Here is a 22038-nt window from a genome sequence, read left to right as displayed (position 1 = left end):
ATATCTATATTTCTGGAGTGGGCCCTACTTGCTCTGGGTATATTATTCTTTTAGCATGGTGCTAGATTTGATTTTTTCTTTTTTTTTTTAATATGATTTTTTTCCATCTGTGTTTAAGCAAGTGAAATAGGCCTTTTTTCTCTTCACTTCTTTTTATCCTGGCTTTAGTTTACACTAATTTCATAAGTGAATTAGTTTTCCATAGGAATGTTTTAAGGATTAAAATGTTACAAAAGCTAAGGGCAATGAAACTTTTGTTTCTGACTGTTACTGGTCTATAGAAATGCAAGAGATTTTTGTGTATTTAATTTTATATCTTGCAACCCTACTGAATTTATTAGTTTTCACAGTATTTTTTCCTTTTTTCTTTTCTTTTCTTAATTCTTGTTACCTTGACGGAACTTTGATGTCCAGAAAAGCTTCCTCAGCCACTCTTTTACCAGCCAACTCTACTTCATTCTTTAGGAAATTATTTGGAGAAGGAAATGGCAACCCACTCTGGTACTCTTGCTTGGAAAATCCCATGGACAGAGGAGCCTGGTAGGCTACAGTCCATGGGATCGCACAGAGTCGGACACGACTGAGCGCCTTTGCTTTCTTTCATTTTGGTTGAGGCACAAAGCCATACACCGTAAGGTGTTCCTTGAATGTTGGCCCCCCATCTTACTATGGAAGCCCCAAGTATTCTTTCACCTCAGCATTTGCATGAGGGTCATTTACACATTTATGGGCTGAAATATTTGTCATTTTTACCACTTTTTTTTTTTTTTTTTTTTTAGTTCTAACAGTTTTTTGATAGATTCTGTAAGATTTTCTATATAATGCCATATCTACAAATAGTGGTAGTTTTACTTCTTCCTTTCCAGTTTGGATAGTGTTGGAACCAGAATTTGATTGTACTGGAAGCTATGTTTTCTTAAACCGTGTTTTGAGATACATTCTTACCCAGTTCATAAAAGATTGGTGTGGAAAACTGGAATGCTAATTCACTGACTTGCAAGGGGTATCATGTATCATGTATCAAGAGGTGTATTGTATATTTAGACAATGATTCTCAACCTTTATTGCAGTCATATACTTCTTAAAGTCAATCAATAAAAATTTGTTGAGCTTTACATTATGTGGTTTGTATTTGGAAAAGAATAAGTATATTAGATACAGTTTTTTAAACTATGGACAGCCTGGTTGAGATGCTCATAAGTTCTGTTGTACATGCAAAGCAGCTTGGAATAAGATAAGGGTGTCAGGCACATAGCATATGGTGGAGATGAGACAGAAAGTGTTGACTGACAAAGACCTTTATTCTGGGGATCTGGAAATCCATGAATCCAGATATTTGAGCATGGATCCAGAGACGCATGATCTGGCCAAATCTGAATTTAAAAAAGAAGACTGTGGCACCAGTGTGAAGGATGGTTCAAAAAGAAAAGGAATTGGAGTCTGGAAAATTGAAAATTGAACCATAATAGTTATTTAAATAAATGATGAGTAGGTATTGAATTAGGATAGCAGAAAAAGAATAGAAATTAAGGTGGATTTGCTTTAAGAAAAAAAGATGGACTTGTTAGTTGAAGGTAGAAGTTATAAGAGAAGAAAGTCATTCATATAGAGTCAGTCACCACTAATAGCTAATATGATTAAGGCTCTTGGCATCATGAAGCTTTAAGCCATGTGGTCATGACTGCATTTGTCTTCTTAATTTGGGGGAGTTTCTCTTCTATTTTTTTAAGAGTAGGGCACTTCTGCAGGTGGCTTCTCTCACTCATGATTTTCCTTCCCACTGGTTTCAGTTTCAGGGCATTTTCCAGATCTTGCCCTGAGCTATGTTCTTGCTTGTCATATGTATTCACTGCTTTGGTAGTGACTCTTCATCTTTTATAAGCTATTTTCACAGATTAAGTGTACTAAGAGTCATTTAATGTTGTGTTTGTTCCCATTTGTGTTGAAGGTTAAGATTTATGTTGTTTCTGACATTATATCTTAAATTTTTTATTTTTGACTGACAGCTGCCATGCAAAGAAAACCCAAATCATATTCATCTTCTTTAATGGATCAGATCCCTATCAAATTCCTTATTCGACAGGCTCAAGGACTTCAGCAGGAGTTGGGAGGTATTTGTTTTGTTTGCTTTTTACTGGTAATTTTATTGGTAAAAAATAACCTACTTTTCTTAAAATTTAATTTTTATTTTTTTTAGCACCAAAACATTTTGTATTGGAGTATAGCCAGTTAGCAATGTGATATTTTCATTTGAACAGTGAAGGGACTCAGCCATACATACACATGTGTCCATTCTCTCCTGAATGCCCCTCCCATCCAGGCTGGCATATAACATTGAGCAGAGTTCCATGTGTTATACAATAGGTAAAAAATACCTACTGTATGTAAGATTATAAAGTGTAATAGGTGCTCAAAGCTAAACATTCAATTTAAGAGTGAATTTCTCTTTACTTTCCTCGGTATCTTACTCCCTGAAAACTATTTCCCACACCCGAGGCCCTCACTATTTCCTTTTGGTATGCAGTTTCACATATTCTTTTCTACAGGTTGAACCGTATGAGATTACAAGTATTCAACTATTTTTGACCACTGAAAATGCAGTTTCATGTGGTTGAAGCTAATAGAAACACACACAAGTAAAAAAATCTTTTTTTAAGCTCTAAATGGTATCCTACTATATTTCTTCTGAGACTTGCTTTCTTCTGTTGGAGTCTTGGAAATCTTATCATGTCGCTACATGTAGATCTACAGTATTGTTTTTAATTGCTACATAACATGCCATGGCATGAAATTACTATAATACTTTTACTGTAAAACTGTCAAGTAGAAATATAGTAATATTTTTTGAAATTCAGTTTTTTTCCCTAATATAACAGCTTTTTATAATGTTTGAATGTATGGATTTTTTTTTTCTCTTTGATTTGTTTCTTTGAAGCTCAGATTTTCTTTTTCTGTCTTTATTATGGTTGATTTCAAGGGTGAACATGAACTTTCTTTGGTCTTCTTTAGCCAGATGTCTGCATTTATTTATATCTTTGCATAATCTCTTTTCAGAGAAGTGATGTTATATTTTGCAGCATTTGGTAACTAATAAAGGGATTATGTAATATAGACTAATTTGTACTATTATAAGCAGTTATTTTTGTGATCATCCTGACTATACATATATTTGTGCATTTAAACTTTAAAATAATACCACATTTATTTTAAGCAGTTTCTGTGGGAAAGGCAGTAGATATTTATCCCTTTTTGGACTAAGCAATGGTTTGATTTGATCTAAGTTGCATACTAAGTGGGTGATCAAATCTCAAGTACTTTTATTACTGCTGATACTCTTATTGCTGGCTCTCGCAACTGGGAGATGATGATGATAATTGTATAGTAACAACATTTATTAGGTAAATAACATAGTACTTCATCTGTCTAAATAGACATTATCATCATTTATTTTTCATTGCTAATGTTATACAATAATAATAATAATAATGAGTCAAGCTATGCTATAAGGAAGTTTAGAAAGATCCCAATGCTTCTGAGCTTCCTAACCCTTCTTAAAAGAAAACAATTGCACCCTCTTGTGGGTGTCATCAGTACTGCTTGGGTTGGCTTACACAGCTGCATGACTTTAGGAACATTAATATAAATATCTTTCCGCCTATTTCCTTACAGTAGAACAGAGACAATGCTGCTTACCTTGTAGGAATGTTACGGTGAAATGAGAAAATGTACATAAAGTGTACATTTAGGCACTCAAGTTGGGCAACTTTAATTTTACCCGTGTATAGCAATGATTCTTTACTGTGTTGGAGGAGAGGATGTGTTCTCTTGTAGAAGTCTATAAGAATTTCTGAGTGAGGCCTTTTTCAAACCATATGTGATCTTTCCCAAATGAACCTTTTTTTCCCTTCTCTTTTTTTCCTCCCTACTCAACTCTTGAGCTATTGCTACTTTTTTGCTGGAATAGGATGGAAGAGAGCTTGAGAACTTTTGATGAAAGTAGTGGTTTCCAACTTCCTGTGTATCAGTTCAAATGGGGATCTTGATTTAAGCAAAGTCCCTGACTGAAGTACTGAATAGAAGTTCTCAAACTGTAGTGTGCATGCGTAAGAAGTGTGGATTCCTTTGGCTGGTAGAAAATGAAAGGGAAAGGGGAAAGAGGAAAGACGTTTTGGTGTTTAAGAATGAAGAATCCAATTGACGTCTTGTACATTTTCAAGGGTTGCATTCTGCTTTACTTCGTCTCCTTGCAACCAATTACCCACATTTATGCATCGTGGATGATTGGATCTGTGAAGAGGAAATCACAGGGACAGACGCCCTGTTAAGGAGAATGCTTCTAACTAATAATGCCAAAAACTACTCTCCTAAACAACTTCAAGAAGGTATAGTAAACTGATCACTCCTTTTACCCCTTTAGGAGTACAAAGAGGTGTTAGCCCCATTGAAATCTTAGAATCATGCAGAATTTTCCTGGAGATAGAGCAGTGTTTTGGTGACTATATAAAGTACTTCTCTTTGAGTGTAAGGATTTTTAACCCTTTTTTTTTTTTTTTTTTTCTGACATGCTTGCATCTGTTTCCTCATAGGGTCTACATTACATCAATAAACAGGTCATACGGTTTAGGAGGGTCTTAAAACCAGTTAGAAATAAGTGGCATGATATGGATGTATGACAGAAATCAAACCAGTATTGCAAAACAATCATCAATCAATTAAAAATGAATAAATATATATAAAAAAAGAAGTGCCACAGAGTAGAAAACAATGTTATTTGCTGTTATTGGATAATGTTCTAGGTTAGCACTGTCAAATAGAAATAGGATGTGAGCTACACATATAATTTTAAACTTTCTATATAATTTGCCACATTCAAAGAGTTAAAAAAAGGCAAAATTAAATAACCCAGTATATCTAATGTATTATCACTTCATCATGTAATCAATATAAAAACTGTTAGATATTTTACTGGTTTTCCATACTAAGTCTGTGTGTTTAAACTTACAGCACATCTCAGTTTATACTAGCCACGTTTCAAATTCTCAGTAGCCAAAAGTGCTTAGTAACTATTCTATTGAAGGATTACAGTTCTAGATATTTTTTATTAACAGCTGCTTACAGCCCATAAAGGGCTACCTGAGGGAAGGTGTCAAGAAATTTGAATTTTTCAAATGAATGTTAATACCAAAAGCAATACTTGGGTATATTTTCATGGTCAGCCAATTTTTAAAATCAGTGCAAATCATTGTCTTTCTGTCACTGTCACTACTGTGATTTTTAGGATGAGATTTTTTATTGTTGTTGTTCTTTATGAAATAACTGCACTTTAACATGAATTTTTCTTAAGGGCCTAATTTTAAGTGTGCCCACAACTCTGGCTAGGATTGAAAGTTTTACTTTCTTTAAAGCAATATTGTTTTCTTGATTTGTTTGGCCTATAGTGTGATAGAACAATATTTGCTTTCCATTTGGTAAGCTGTGTAGTACTTGGATTGTGACGGCAGTTTTCCTTTTAGCGTTTTCAGCTGTCCCAGTAAGTCACACACAAGTGATGCAGATTCTAGAACACTTGACTCTACTTTCTGCCAGTGAACTTATACCATATGCAGAAGTATTAACATCCAATATGAATCAGCTGTTGAATTCAGGGGTTCCACGGCGAATTCTTCAAACAGTCAATAAACTCTGGATGGTTCTGAATACTGTGATGCCTCGGAGGTAATTTCAATGCCCTGTTACATGTAATAGATAAGTGTATAGCAGTGATTGTATACAATAACCTAAGCTGAAATGTTGAAAAAAATTGTTAAAAAAAACTTTTTGACAATATAAATCCTTTCTGAAGACTACTGATTAAAGGGCTGTTATATCTTTTAAGGAAAATAATACATTTTGTCTTAACACAGAAACTTTCAAGTATTTCCAACTTGAGAAAGTTCTTTGAAAGGGAGTTGTAGTCATTTGTGCCTAATTGTGATGTAGATTACCATTGTGTCTTGCATCATTGCAGTGGTTCCAGAGTTTGCTGTACATTGAAATCTCCCAGAGAGCTTTCTAAACTCCTGATCCCCAAGTTGTATGCCATGCTAATTAAATCAGAGTGGAATGCTGGATTCATTATTTTGTCTTTAGTCACATAGGTCTCTGGTGGTCCATAGATTGCATCAGAAACACTTGGTCAGGTCTAAAAAAACATATTGATGTCAATGTATGGCAAAACCAATACAGAATTGTAAAGTAAAAAAAAAAAAAAATAGCCCACTAAAAAAAAAAATAAATAAATAAAAATAAAAAATAAATGTTTTTGAAAAATTCAAAAAAAAAAAAATATTGGGCTGGATTTACCTGAGATTTTGATTCAGTAGGTCTGAGAATATCTATACATTTTAATTTTGATTTTTACTTATACCAAATTAATAACTGCACAAAAGTTAAATAGTTTATAAGATCTGTCCCTACCTTCTCACTTTAGACTATTGATCCTCAGAGACACCTGTTCTCAGCTCTTTTATCTTTTAATTCTGACATTTGTATCCCACCATATATCTTAGTCATATGCTTATAATTACCATGATTATCTGACGTTCCAATTTAGAAATTATCTTTAGGCTTCCTACTGTATAAGGTAAAGATTGCACACTCTTACCTGCTTCCCTATGAGTCCTTCTTCCCCCAACACATATCCTCCTTTCCTCCATTTCTCCCAACACAGTTATGTCAGAATTTTTGGTTAAAGAAATATTCAGTGTATATATTATCATGAGTTGTTGTTCAGTTGCTAAGTCATGTCCAACACTTTGAGATCCCATGGACTGCAGCACACCACTCTTCCTTGTTTGTCACTATCTCCTAAAGTTTGCTCAGATTAATGTCCATTGAGTTGGTGATGCTGTCTAACCATCTCATGGCTCTGCTGCTGTTTTCTCCTTTTGCATTAAGTCTTTCCTAGCATCAGTTCAGTTGGGTTGCTCAGTCGTGTCCAGCTCTTTGAGACCCCATGGACTGCAGCACACCAGGCCTCCCTGTCCATCACCAAACCCGGAGTTTACTCAAACTCATGTCCGATCGAGTTGGTGATGCCATCCAACCATCTCATCCTCTGTCATCCCCTTCTCCTCCTGCCTTCAATCTTTTCCAGCAACAGGGTCTTTTCCAATGAGTCAGTTCTTTGCATCAGGTGGCCAAAGTATTAGAGTTTCAGCTTCAGCATCAGTCCTTTCAGTGAATTTTCAGGACTGATTTTCTTTAGCATTAACTGGTTTGATCTCCTTGCTATCCAAGGGATTCTCAAGAGTCTTCTCCAACACCACAGTTCAGAAGCATCAATTTTTCACCACTCAGCTTTTTTTATGTTCCAACTCTCACATCCATACCTGACTACTGGAAAAACCATAGCTTTGACTATACGTACCTTTGTCAGCAAAGCAATGTCTCTGCTTTTTAATTTGCTGTCTAGGTTGGTCATAGCTTTTCTTCCAAGGAGCAAGTGTTTTTTAATTTCATGGCTACAGTCACCATCTGCAGTGCTTTTGGAGCCCAAGAAATAAAGTCTCTCACTGTTTTCATTGTTTGCTCATCTATTTGCCGTGAAGTGATAGGACCAGATACCATGATCTTAGTTTTTTGAATGTTGAGTTTTAAGCCAGTTTTTTCACTCTTCTCTTTCATTTTCATCAAGAGGCTCTTTCATTCCTCTTTGCTTTCTGCCATAAGGGTGATGTCATCTGCATATCTGAGGTTATTGATATTTCTCCCACCAATCTTGATTCCCGCTTGTGCTTCATCCATCCTGGCATTTCACATGATGTACTCTGCATAGAAGTTAAATAAGCAGGGTGACAATATGCAGCCTTGACATACTCCCTTCCCAATTTGGACCCAGTCTGTTGTTCCATGTCTGGTTCTAACTGTTGCTTCTTGACCTGCATACAAATTTTTCAGAGGCAGGTAAGGTGGTCTGGTATTCCCATCTCTTGAAGAATTTTTCAGTTTGTTGTGATCCACAGTCAAAGACTTTAGCATAGTCAATGAAGCAGAAGTAGATGTTTTTCTGGAATTTTCTTGCCTTTTGTATGATCCAGTGGATGTTGGCAATTTGATCTCTGGTTCCTCTGTCTTTTCTGAATCCAGCTTGAACATCTGGAAGTTCACGGTTCATGTATTGGTGAAGCTTGGATTGGAGAATTTTGAGCATTACTTCACTAGCGTGTGAGATGAGTGCAGTTGTGTGGCAGTTTGAACATTCTTTACCATTGCCTTTCTTTGAGATTGGAATGAAAACTGACCTTTTCCAGTCTTATGGCCACAGCTGAGTTTTCCAAATTTGCTGGCATATTGAGTGCAGCACTTTCACAGCATCATCTTTTAGGATTTGAAATAGTTCAGCTGGAATTTCATCACCTCCACTAGCTTTGTTCGTAGTGATGCTTCTTAAGGCCCACTTGACTTTGCACTCCAGGATGTTTGGCTCTAGGTGGGTGATCACACCATCATGGTTATCTGGGTCATGAAGATCTCTTTTGTGTATTTCTTCTGTGTATTCTTGCCACCTCTTCTTAATATCTTCTGCTTCTGTTAGGTCCCTACCATTTCTGTCCTTTAGGTGCCCATATGTACATGAAATGTTCCCCTTGGTATCTCTAATTTTTTTGAAGAGATCTCTTCTTTCCCATTCTATTGTTTTTCTCTATTTCTTTGTACTGATCACTTAAGAAGACTTTCTTATCTGTCCTTCCTGTTCTTTGGAACTCTGCATTCAGATGGATATATGTTTCTTTTTCTCCTTTGCCTTTTGCTTCTCTTCTTTTCTCAGCTCGTTGTAAGGCCTCCTCAGACAACCATTGTGCCTTTTTGCATTTCTTTCTCTTGGGGATAGTTTTGCTCACAGCCTCCTATACAATGTTAAGAACCTCCATCCATGGTTCTTCTGGCCCTCTATCTATCAGATCTAATCCTTTGAATCTATTTGTCACTTCCTCTGAATAATCATAAGGGATTGGATTTAGGTCATACCTGAATGGTCTAGTGGTTTTCCCTGCTTTCTTTAGTTTAAGTCTGAATTTTGCAATAAGGAGTTCATGATCTGAGCCACAGTCAGTTCGCGGTCTTGTTTTTGCTGACTATATAGAGCTTCTTCATTTTCAGCTGCAAAGAATATAATCAATCTGATTTCGGTATTGACCATCTGGTGATATCGTCTCTTGTATTGTTGAAAGAGGGTATTTGCTATGAGCAGTGTGTTCTCTTGGCAAAACTCTATTAGCCTTTGCCTGTTTCATTTTGTACTCTAAGGCCAAACTTGCCTGTTATTCCAGGTATCTCTTGACTTCCTACTTTTGCATTTCAGTCCCCTATGGTGAAAAGGACAGGGTCTTCCCAGCATCATGTCTTCCAATGAGTTGGCTCTTTGCCAAGTATTGGAGCTTCAGCTTCAGCATCAGTCCTTCCAATGAATTTTTGGGACTTATTTCCTTTAGGATGGTCAGGTTGGATCTCCTTGCTGTCCAAGGGACTCCCAAGCATCTTTTCCAGCACCACAGTTCAAAAGCATCAATTCTTTGGCACTCAGTTTTTTATAGTCTAACTCTCACATCCATACATGAGTATTGGAAAAACCATAACTTTGACCATACAGACCTTTGTCAGCAAAGTGATATCTTTGCTTTTTAATTTGCTCTCTAGATTTGTCATAGGTTTTCTTCCAAGGAACAAGAGTCTTTTAATTTCATGGCTGCAGTCATCATCTGCAGTGATTTTGGAGCCCCAAAATAGAAAATCTGTCACTGCTTCCACTTTTTCCCTTTCTATTTGCCATGAAGTGATGGGACCGGATGCCATGATCTTCATTTTTTGAATATTGAGTTTTTAAGCCAGTTTTTTCACTCTTCTTTCACCCTCATCAAGAGGCTCTTTAATTCCTCTTTGCTTTCTGCCATAAGGGTGATGTTATCTATATATCTGATGATGATATTTCTCCGAGCATCTTGATTCCAGCCTGTGAGTCATCCAACTTAGCATTTTGCATTATATACTCTGCATATAAGTTAAATAAGCAGGGTGACAATATACAGCCTCGATGGACTCCTTTCCCAATTTTGAACCAGTCAGTTGTTCCATGTAAGTTTACTTTTGACTGTTACTTTTGACCCACATACAAGTTTCTCAGAAGACAGATAAAGTGATCCAGTATTCCCATCTCTTGAAGAATTTCCCATAGTTTCTTGTGATCCACACAGTCAAAGGCTATGCTAAAGCTTTGTCAGTGAAGCAGAAGTAGATGTTTTTCTGGAATTCTCTTGGTTTTTCTATGATCCAGTGGATGTTGGCAATTTGATCTTTGGTTCATTTGCCTTTTCTATATCCAGCTTGTACATTTGGATGTTCTTGGTTCATGTACTGCTGAAGCCTAGCTTGGGTGATTGAGCATTAGCTTTCTAGCATGCAGAATAAGTGCAGTTGTGTGGTAGTATGAACATTCTTTGGCATTGCCCTTCTCTGAATTTGGAATGAAAACGGAACTTTTCTAGTCCTGTGGCCACTGCTGAGTTTTCCAAATTTCCTGGCATACTGAGTGCAGCACTTTAAGAGCATCATCTTTTAGGATCTGAAATAGCTCAGCTGGAGTTCCATCTCTTCCACTAGCTTTTTTCATAGGTAGTGCTTCCTAAGGCCCACTTTATTTCACTCTCCAGGATGTCTGGCTATAGGTGAATGACCAAACCACTATGGTTATCTGGGTCATTAAGACCTTTTTTGTATAGTTCTTCTGTGTTTTCTTATCTTAATCTCTTCTGCTTCTGTTAGGTCCTTACCGATTCTGTCCTTTTTTGCACTTATCCTGGCATGAAATGTTTCCTTGGTATCTCCAATTTTCTTGAAGAGACCTCTAGTCTTTCCCATTCTATTGTTTTCCTCTACTTCTTTGCATTGTTAATTTAGGAATGCCTTATGAGCACATAAGTGTTACTTTAGTTGAAGTATGTGATAGCCTGTGATTATAATCTCTGTCTTATACAACTGTCCTCCTCTGCACCCCACATACAGTACCTTGAGTTGTTTGCCTCTTGTCTGTTTAGGGCTTTTTTTTTTTTTTCTGTATTAATAACTCATTCACTTTCAAACTATATTGTTGAGTAGAAATTTACGTAACAGTTAGTTGTAACGTATCAGATCACATATCTGTAACATTTTCCCTTGGAAACCTTCCTTTCAGAGCTTTCAATCCATATGTTTCAATCTGAGACATCCACAGTAGCCATCTGGAATGCTTTGTCTTTGGTTCAATTCCATGTTTTTCTTCTTCTTGGTTTAGTTCCTTATGAGTGGAACTCATACTCAAGGGACTTCCTGAGAAAGGTTGTTTGGGAAACTTTTTTTTTTTTCCTTTGAGGTTTTCATGTGTGAGAAGGTATTTATTCTTCCTCTCACATATGATTGATATTTAGCCTTGGTGTAGAATTTTAGCTTATTTTTCCTCTTAGCAACTTGAAAGCTTTACTCTATTGAAGTAACTAGAGCTTTCCTGATTGCTATTGAGTAACCTCATTTACCACCTCCCAGTCCTTTGTATCGGAGAAGGCACTGGCGACCCACTCCAATACTCTTGCCTGGAAAATCCCATGGACGGAGGAGCCTGGTGGGCTGCAGTCCATGGGGTCGCGAAGAGTCGGACACAACTGAGCGACTTCCCTTTCACTTTTCACTTTCATGCGTTGGAGAAGGAAATGGCAGCCCACTCCAGTGTTCTTGCCTGGAGAATCCCAGGGACGGTGGAGCCTGGTGGGCTGCCATCTATGGGGTCACACAGAGTCGGACACGACTGAAGCGACTTAGTAGTAGTAGTCCTTTGTATGTGGCCATTGTTTTTTTCTCTTAAAGGTTTTGGGTTCTTTTTCACTGTTTCTGCAGTTTCATGATGATACCTTTTGATGTGGGTCTTTTTTAATTTGTGGGCTTCCCCTGGTGGCTCAGTGGTGAAGAATTTACCTGCCAATGCAGGAGACATGGGCTAAATCCTGGGTCAGGAAGATCCGTTGAAGAAGGAAATGAGAACCCACTGTAGTATTCTTGCCTGGTAAATCCCATGGACAGAGGAATCTGGTTGGCTTTAGGTCACAAGGTTGCAAAAGAATCAGACATGACTTAGCAACCAAACAGCAACAGCAGCTTTTAAAATTCATGGTCCTGGGCACTTGGTTGGCCTTTTTTTTACATCTGGAGACTAATGCTAATACTTTCACTTCTAGGACATTTTCATCTCTCTCTGTTTTCTGGAATTTTTTGCAGTTTGGGTTTTAAACCTCTTTGACCTACTCTGATTTTTTTTCTCCTCTTTTTTGCTCTATTTTAAAATTTATCTTTTGAATACATTTTCTAGATGTTTTCTGTATGTTATCTTCTGCTCTTTCCTTTGAATTTAAAATATTCCTGTTATAGTTTTAATTTCTAAGAACTCTTATTTGAGAATCTAATTGTTTTCTGTTCTTGTTTCATATATGAAATATTCCATCCTTTAAAGAAATGATACATTTAAGAATTTTTTTCTTCTTATCCCTACGTTCTCTGTTTCTTTGGCATTCCCTCTTTTTGTTTGTATATTTTACTCTTTTTCAAATTAGAAGCTTTCTTTGATGTCTGATGATCATTGGCTACCCACTCATGTTTAAGAGCGGGAAAGCTCTGTGTGTGAGTGCTGGTGGACTCCTGGCCTTCACTGCAAGAGATCAGATACACTCCATATTGCATATCTCTCAGTAATTCTGATGGTATAGTTAGGTTAGTAACCACTTTTATGGTTAATTGATGTCTAACCTCATGGTGGCATCTCACATTGAGATTCTGTGGTGATAAATATAGAACAGTGACAATTTATGGGGCCAATTACAGCTTCAGAGTGCTTTGGTGGATATAGTTTCATTTATAGGTATTTTCATATCTTACAGAGGAGAAATAAGTTCAGGAATCTCCATGACTTATACAGTCATATAGCAAGTACAGTATAACTGAGGTTTTAACTCAAATTTTCATTTTATATGCAATGATTATTCCATTAGAACTGTGAAGTTTTTTTAATAGTTTTTAATTTTCCCAAGTTCATTTACACCTTTCTGTATTTTTTCCCTGAATGTAGCTTTCTAACATGGCTACAGGTTTGAATTATGATATAGCTGTTTTTGAACATGTGATTATTTTCTCATCAGGCTGTGGGTAATGACAGTTAATGCACTTCAACCATCAGTAAAGTTTGTACGACAGCAAAAGTATACTCAGAATGACCTGATGATAGATCCTCTCATTGTGCTAAGATGTGATCAGAGGGTATACAGGTATGTGTTGAGTTTCATTTTTACTATAGAGTTTATGCTTTGGAGAATCAAAGGAAATTGAAGAAATTCAGTTTAAACTTACATCTTAGTGTGCTTACAGATAACCTGGAAGTATGACCTGTTTGCTTTTGGTTCTTTTTGTTGTTGTTGTCTATTTTCATGAACTTCACTTTAATATTTAATATGTGATTAATAACACTAGCTTTAAGAAAATATCATCCTTGGTTTTCACAGCTCTCAATAGTGGCTATTCTTTCAGAGTCAAGAGAGTGAAAAATAATATTGTTTCTGCTAGCATTGTTGAAAAAAACCTTTTAAAAAATTGGTTTATTGTGAACTGTTGCATGCATTAAAACTGTGATCTTTTTGGAATCCTCAGTTGTGAGGTTAGCTTCATTTGTTCCACGTTTGTGTATAATTCCTTGCTAGTAGCTGAACTTAATCAGTTTCTTTGAAGTAACTTCACCTCAAGAGGTAGAATTAATTAGTCCTCATCATTAATATTTGAATTTGTAATTGCTCAGCTAAATAATAGCAAAGATGTACAAGTTGAGGGGTCTTCCTTTAAAGTGATTTTCACCTGTGTGGGGAAATAAAACCCATGCTTGAAAAGTGAAATGATATGATCACATGCAGGTGGATGGTATAGTAAATGAATGCTGTTAAAAGTTTTAGGAGGAGATCAGACTTGTGTTTTGAAGAATAGAAATAGAGTTTAGATGAACAGAAACTGTAATGATGGGGTGTAGATGGTCAAAAAAGGTATCTTGAGAAAAAGAATAGTGTGAGCAAAAGTATAAAAGCCAGAGGGAAAAAGGCTTGAGTGGATGGCTGAATTTTTGAGAACACACTTTAGAGTTGAATGTTAGGTTAACGTCAGACCATTGAGGGCCTCGAGTGTTAGACTAAAGAGATCATTTAGGTGATAACTTGAGAGGAGGAAGTTCATGCTAGATGATTTAGAAGGGAAAGAAGCTGGAGTAAAGAAGACTAACTGGGGTACAGTCTAACATACTCATCTGTCTTTAATCCTGGGGATGACATTCTTGAAGTGACAACATCTACAGAATAAATCAGATGCAGTTTGGTAAGATCAAGGTATCAGAGGGATGAGGAGTCAGAAGAATAAACAATATAAATGATATTAAGTATCTATTTATGGAGGCTTCAAAAGGAAACAAGAGTAAAGAACACTGCTACAGAAGAGCCACTTCTAAGACAATTTACCATTGTTAAAAATCCACCTAACTAGGTAACTTTTCACCTAAATCACCTCCAGTTGATCAGGAAGTTGTTTATTTGTGCTGCTATAACATATTAAATGTTTTTGTAGTCTGGATCTTTCACTTAGTAACTTGTTTAACTTTTCTCATGTTAATAGATGTTCTTGTATTAGTTGGCTAGATAGTATTCCACATAGGTGCACTAAAGCTTAACTCAGTTCCCTATTGTTGGATATTTTATTTCCATTTTTTTGTTAATTATTTTTAGTGCTGTGGTAATTGGTGTATACTATTTCCTAAGAATTGATTCTTAAAAATGGGACTGTTGAGGCAAAGGGAACATGCTCATTTTCAAGTCTTTTGATTCATGTTTTCATTCCGCCATCCAGAAAGGCTGAACCAGTTTACTTTCCCTTAGTGGGTGTTTGCTATTGTATAATTTCCTATACCATTTCATGTAATATTTTCCAATTTGATAAGTGAAAAATCAATTCCTATTTTAATTTAATTTTTGTTAGATTGGATATTTTAATATATTTATTACTTTATACTTTAGCTTAGTTTTCTATTGGAATGCTTACCTTTTTTGATTTAAAAAGCTCTTTATGTATAAAGGGTATCAGCTCTTTGTATATAGAATGCAGTTTTTTCTTTTATTGTTCTATTGTTTTGCCTTTTAATTTTGTTCATTTTTTTTAATTTAATTTTTTCCCAAGTGGTTATTCAGATGGTTTTTAAACATAAACAATATAAAGAGATATGACATTTTGGATTTTCTTTGAACTAACCAGTGGTTATGGTAGGTAAAATGGATGTGGGGGTCTGAGTAAGCCATGTAATGTGTAGATAACTGTTGCTGGCTGGCTGATGGGTTCTTAGGTTCATTAAAATATTCCCTTTTTTAATGTATACATAAAAGTTTTCACAATATATATTAAAAAGTACACAAACAAGTAGATTAATAAGGAAAAGGTGTACAGTGGAAAGCCGTATTCTCTCTTGTCTATCATGCTGACATTTTTAGAAGAGAATTCCTCTTTGTCCTTTTGACCAATCCTCATTCCATCTCCAGAAGGAACTTTATTGTCATAATGGTGTGTTAGGAGCTTCACTTTCCAAGCATTTGCAAATTTATAAATAGAAATATTTACTTTTTCGTTTTGGGTGGTTTTAAAAAATTAAATGGTTTTTGGTAGGCTTTATTATTATTATTTTTTAAAAACCTAACATTTTCAACATGTTTTCCATATGAGTTTACATAGCTCCTTCTTCTCCTTGTTTAAGTGCTGCATAGCATTCCATATGTAGACTAATATTCCATATATATATATGCCTGTCTTCCAGAAACTCTAATCAGATGTCTGGTGGAATTTAGGACTTTTTAAAAAATAAATATTTCCGTTTTGGGAACATTGCCATGGCTTATTTAACTGTTCACATTTTTTTACATGCATTTTTTATTATAGATAATTTGAATATTTCAGAAAAATGGTTCACATGTTGATGGACATTTAAGCTGTTTCTGGTGTTTCACGGTTAAAAGCGAAGCTGCACTGCCTCTAGGCTGCACACATGCTCAGTTTGTGACAGGCTGGGAAGCGGCATTGTCAAGTTTTTCTAAGGGTTTGACTTTTTAATATTTTAGTGGTTACTGATGTATCTGTTGGTTTCCTTTTTTACATGTGATTCTTACATCTATTCTTATCTCATTTAACCTTAATTTATAACAGTTTTTGAGGAATGAATATTCATTTTTTAGTTGAGGAAATTAAGGCTCAGTAAATAACATACCATCAAGTGGTCGAAGTGTTCTTGAAATACAGAGTTGTCTTGCTCCAAAGAATAAACAGTAGTAGAAAGAACAAATATTCTATATATCTAATCTCCATCGTCTTAATAATAATTGAGTGTTTCTCTCTTTGTAAAAATTTTTTATTTTATGTTGGAACATAGTTGATTAACAATGTTGTGTTAGTTTCAGATGTATAGCAAAGTGATTCAGTTATATATGTATCTATTCTTTTTCAAATTCTTTTCTCAACTAGGTTATTACAGAATATTGAGCAGCATTCCCTGTGCTCTGCAGTAGCTCCTTGTTGGTTATCTATTTTAAATATAAAATTATGTATATTAGACTGTTTCCCTTTGAGGACTGTGGCCTTGCACACTCATAGCTAAGAGATTTATTGGTAGTGCCATTATTTTATAAAAAAGAATGCCTTTTTTCTAAGAGATTTATTGGTAGTGCCATTATTTTATAAAAAAGAATGCCTTTTTTTCTATCTTGCCTGGAGAATCCCAGGGACTGGGGAGCCTGGTGGGCTGCCGTCTATGGGGTTGCACAGAGTCGGACATGACTGAAGCGACTTAGCAGCAGCAGCAGCACATTATATTTGGTTTTAGCTGATGAAATGAAATAGATAATACTATTCATACAAAAGTATAGAGAATTACATGTGTTAAGCTTTCATTTTGAGAATGAATATTTCAGTGGGAAAAGTGTAACTTTTCTGCTCTTTATGTTTTCAGGTACTGTTCAGGTTTTTCTGATTATATAAGCTGATTCATCATGTTCTGGCTAATTTAAAAATTTTTATTTGTTTTCATATATTTTTTTCTTTTCTTCTTCCTTTCTATAGATGCCCTCCACTGATGGATATTACTCTGCACATGTTGAATGGATATCTTCTGGCATCCAAAGCCTACCTTAGTGCTCATCTGAAGGAAACAGCAGAGCAAGATAGGCCTTCTCAGAATAATACGATAGGTTTAATTGGACAAACTGATGGCCCAGAAGTTACCAGAGAAGAACTGAAAAATGCATTACTGGCTGCTCAGGTAATAAAGTAAAGTCTAATCAAAAAGGGCAGTGGCTTCCCTGTTGAATAGATGGCTTTCTAAATACAGTGGTAACATATTGTACATCAATTTTATTACAGAACTTATAATGGGGTTACTTTTGCTTCTAAATATCAGATGGACTTTATTATTAAAATCAGGAATAATCTTCATGATATTTAATAGTCATTTTATTGAGATTTACATTTTAATAAAATATAGGACTTTTATTTCTTAAAATCAAATGATGGGGAAAAAAAACCAAATGGTAGAGACAGACAAGAAGTATACATATGTAATAAAATGTCAGGCAGTGATAAATACTATGACAATATAAGTTAATGTTTCTGTTTAGAAAAGGTTTTTAACAAAGTAGAATTTATTAAAGCATTTGGTAGTAATTTTTGCAGGGCATATGAGATGGTTGAATGTTAAGCAGTTAGAGGTCTTCATAAGAGAAATGTTTTCTTAGTTTGAAATATTTTCCAAAAATTTTTCATTGGCAATAAGGGGAATTAGAGTAATAACATAGATCTACAATCCTTTATCTGTGATATGGAAATCCACAAAAGCTATGAAAACTGAACCATTTTTTTCTGGTAATTCAGTTGGCAGAAAAACCTGACCTGATATGATCTCGTTTGTGACAAAACTTGACCTGAATTAATGTGACAAAACTTGATCTGAAGCTATTTATGGCCTTTATCCTACTTAATATGAAAATTGGTATGTTTTGCTGCAGAAATATATTTGATTACAGTATACTGTCTTAGTCTCTGCTGTGGGTATAACATTACAGAAAAAAAAAAAAATCTGAGTTCTAAAATAAATCTGACACTCAAGAGTTTCAGAGAAGGGACTGAGGATGGTAATAGCTACCATTTATATAATGCTTATTATATGGTGGGTGCTATTTTGAATTTTTTATGTGTATTAACTCATTTAATCTTTACAACCAACCTATAAGTTATGGAGTATTATCTCCACTTTTGCAGAGTAGGAAAATGAGATTCAAAGAGGTTAAATAACATGTTCAAGGTTATATATTTAGTAAGTAGGGAAGCTATTAATAGGATTCGAGCTTGGGCAGGCTGGTTCTGGAGTGTGTAAATAAAAATAATGCAGAATAGTAATAACCCAAACCCCCTCAAGAATGATTATAAAGTTTACTTTATAAATGATTATAATGTAAGGCTAACCTTAGTTTATAATCAGGTTCTTACACAGTTAGATGGAGTAATTGTCTTCTTCTATCCCAGGCAGTGGCTGTGTTTCAGAGATGCATGTTATATATTCATTTTCTTTTTCTTCCTTCTTGCTAGGTGAGAGTGATTATAGCTCTCCCTTATAGGTAGGGCCATTAAATAGATCGCCCCTCAAGAAACTACTTTTCTATGAAATGACACACAAACTTGTAGACTAAGCAACAGTGAGTTGTACAGATGGAATGGATGGTGAGGCAGAATCTTTCCTGAGCCTTAAAAAGTCCATCTTCAAATTAAAAAGGAGAAGAGCTTAGGGCAATGGCTTTTAGACATTGATTATTAACCACCATCTTCAGAGGTGAGGAACAAAAGAGGAATACAACACATCCTGGGTGAAATAAGAATTTAGGAGGAAGGAAAAGAGATTCTGGTAGAAGTCACTTTTTGTCTAGGGTCCATTTTGGATGATACTGAATTAGAATACTCTTGTAGTAGTAAACTGGAGTCCATGGACCTTCATTGGAGATGTGTGAGAGCACTTTGAAATTATGCCATATGTTAATATTTATGCTAAGAGGGTGGCATGTAGCTTCCTTCAGATTTTTTAAAATTTTATTTTATTTATTTACTCATTTTTAGCTGCACTGGATCTTCATTGCTATGTGTGAGATTTCTCTAGTTGCGGTGATGGGGGGCTACCATTCGTTGTGGTGGCTTCTCTTGTTGCAGAGCACAGGCTGTGGGCACAGCGGGTCCAGTAGCTGGGGTACAGGGGCTTAGTTTCTCTGCTGCATGTGGCATCTTCCAAGACCAGGGTTCAAACCCGTGTCCCCTGCACTGACCGGCAGATATTTATCTACTGCGCCGCCAGGGAAGACCTCCTTCAGATTCTTAAAAGGGTTCATGGCCCTAAAAAAGCTGAGAACCACTTGAGTATAGATTGTTCAGTTTTGCTCTTTGTATTTTAAAGAAAGAGCTATTTGTTTTTATCGCATCAGTTTATGTGAAAACAAATCAAACTTCTCAGAAACTTCTTCAGTTTTCTGTGTTTTACTTGTTTGTAGGATAGTGCAGCTGTCCAGATTCTTTTGGAGATCTGCTTACCTACTGAAGAGGAGAAGGCAAAGGGGGTCAATCCAGACAGCTTGCTAAGGAATGTTCAAAGTGTTATTACTGCCAGCACTCCAAATAAGGGAACGGAGGAAGGAGAAGACAATTTGCTCTGTAACCTTCGAGAAGTTCAGTGCCTTATCTGTTGCCTGTTGCACCAAATGTACATCGCAGATCCCAACATTGCTAAGCTTGTTCACTTTCAGGTCTGGTTTCAAAGAATGATGCTCTTTGGTTGAACTTTGTTTTGGGGGGTAGTTGTGAATTTTTAAATTAATAGGATCATTTAGAAACTGGAGGTCATGCAAATGATCATGGTTCTTTCCAATATGGAGAAAAATCAAGATTTTTAAAAATTTGATTTTAGCCTGATAAAGTGTTTGTATAATTTATCTCTATTTTAGTGCATCAGAGAGGTGAAATACCAGGAAACATGGAGGGTATTGTAGCCTCCTGAGCAACTGTTACATCAAGGAAGTGAAACCTTTTGTATTTTTATCTGTATTTGACTTATTTTGTTTCTAACTTTTCCCCCTTTCTTGTTGAGATAGGGTTATCCCTGTGAACTTTTGCCTCTGACGGTTGCAGGTATTCCATCTATGCATATCTGTCTGGATTTCATACCTGAGCTGATTGCACAGCCAGAACTTGAAAAACAGGTAATGAGCATTTTGGAACTTTAGGACAATTTTGACCTTCCTTTAATCTTCCTAGTTATATAAGCCATTTTAAGTTTTTAATACTTAAAAGACTTTCTTTAGGCTTCCCAGGTGGTGCGAGTGGTAAAGAAACCGCCTGCTAATGCAGGAGACATAAAGATACGGGTTCGATCCCTGGGTTGGGAAGATCCGCTAGAAAAGGGCATGGCAACCCACTCCAGTATTCTTGTCTGGAAAATCCCATAGACAGAGGCCCTGGCAGGGTGCAGTCCAAAGGGTTGCGAAGAGTCAGACATGACTGAAGCAACTTAGCATGCACACACACACACAGGCAAAGACCTTCTTCAGAAACATGTAACGTTTGGATTTTGTGTTGTAGATATTTGCTATCCAGTTGCTTTCTCACTTGTGTATCCAGTATGCATTACCAAAGTCACTGAGTGTGGCTCGCTTAGCTGTCAATGTCATGGGAACTTTGCTAACAGGTGTGTATCTAAGGGGCATCAATAACAAAAATTTCTAACATAAACTAGTACATATGTTTTCTGAATTTACTCACACCATGTTTTCTGCATCACTGGTAGTTTAATTTATGCAATAATTTTGAGTTATTCTTTTTGAAAATTTCTCTGCGACAAATGTGATGTATAGTATAGAGGGAATGAATAGGTAGGCAAGTTGTATCTTTCATTTTTGAGAATGACTATATATAGATTTACAGTAAATATACTAAGCGGTACAAATTTTGTAAATGGAAATCAGTCTGCTTTCTGAATGTAATTATGTCATTAGAAAACAAGTTATAATTTATTGCAAATGCTTAGAGTTCCAGAAAAATAAAATCATCTGTGTAAATAAGAGATTAATATATTAGTTGTTTCCTTAAGTTCTAAAACATACCCCAGCATTTTAACCATCTTCCAGGTTGTTAAGTAAAATGGAATGAAAATACACTGTTTTAAAAGATATGAACTATAATTCAATCTTTAAAAGTTAGTTTCAGCCAATTTCATATTCTTTCTCAGTGCTTGTAATAATTTATTCATTTTTCTTTCTATCATATCCACTTCATGTTATACTATTTATAGTGGTTAAGAACTTAAACTGCCTGAGTTGTCTTTCTACCCCACTGCTAACTGGAGTTGAACAGCTTGTTAATGTAAGGTTTATTTAAGAGTTTTCTTATATATTAAATAGGTATCATAAAGATACTTTTTCATTTATCGTATTGTGAGATTTAAATGAAACAGTGTACGTCATGCACCTGTAACAGCGCTTGGACATAAGCATTTATGTGTTAGATAATGGTTGACTGCTGGATTGTGAGCTCCCTGAAGGCAGGGGCTGCCTGTGTCTTAGAAAACTTAGTATTCTCAGCGCAGAGCATGGTGCTTAGTATACTATATAGGCCATGTAGGTTGAATTTATATCTGAAAATTCTGTTTCATTTCTTTCCAACAGTTTTAACACAGGCTAAGCGATATGCTTTTTTCATGCCAACTCTGCCAAGTTTGGTCTCTTTTTGTCGAGCATTTCCTCCACTGTATGAGGATATTATGTCTTTGCTGATCCAAATAGGGCAAGTTTGTGCCTCTGATGTTGCTACTCAGACAAGAGACATTGATCCAATTATTACACGTAAGTAGTAACTTCTTTTCAAGAGTTGCTTAAATACAACTTC

At 35.7% G+C, this 22038-nt stretch overlaps 1 protein-coding gene across 1 annotated transcript in view; it reads left to right on the top strand.

The window, feature by feature from the left end:
- INTS2 (integrator complex subunit 2) overlaps positions 1-22038 on the top strand; it is a 54772-nt gene that overhangs the window by 30620 nt on the left and 2114 nt on the right. Inside the window, exons 16-24 of the mRNA XM_040244161.1 lie at positions 2007-2111; positions 4218-4382; positions 5514-5715; positions 13197-13322; positions 17185-17383; positions 19653-19904; positions 20250-20357; positions 20737-20842; positions 21819-21995. Of these exons, the coding sequence (XP_040100095.1) occupies positions 2007-2111; positions 4218-4382; positions 5514-5715; positions 13197-13322; positions 17185-17383; positions 19653-19904; positions 20250-20357; positions 20737-20842; positions 21819-21995 (1440 nt within the window). The remainder of the gene's footprint in view (positions 1-2006; positions 2112-4217; positions 4383-5513; positions 5716-13196; positions 13323-17184; positions 17384-19652; positions 19905-20249; positions 20358-20736; positions 20843-21818; positions 21996-22038) is intronic.

The sequence above is a fragment of the Oryx dammah genome, unplaced genomic scaffold (genome assembly GCF_014754425.2).
Source record: "Oryx dammah isolate SB20612 unplaced genomic scaffold, SCBI_Odam_1.1 HiC_scaffold_8, whole genome shotgun sequence".
NCBI lineage: Eukaryota > Metazoa > Chordata > Mammalia > Artiodactyla > Bovidae > Oryx > Oryx dammah.
This window is presented reverse-complemented; position numbering and strand designations above follow the sequence as displayed.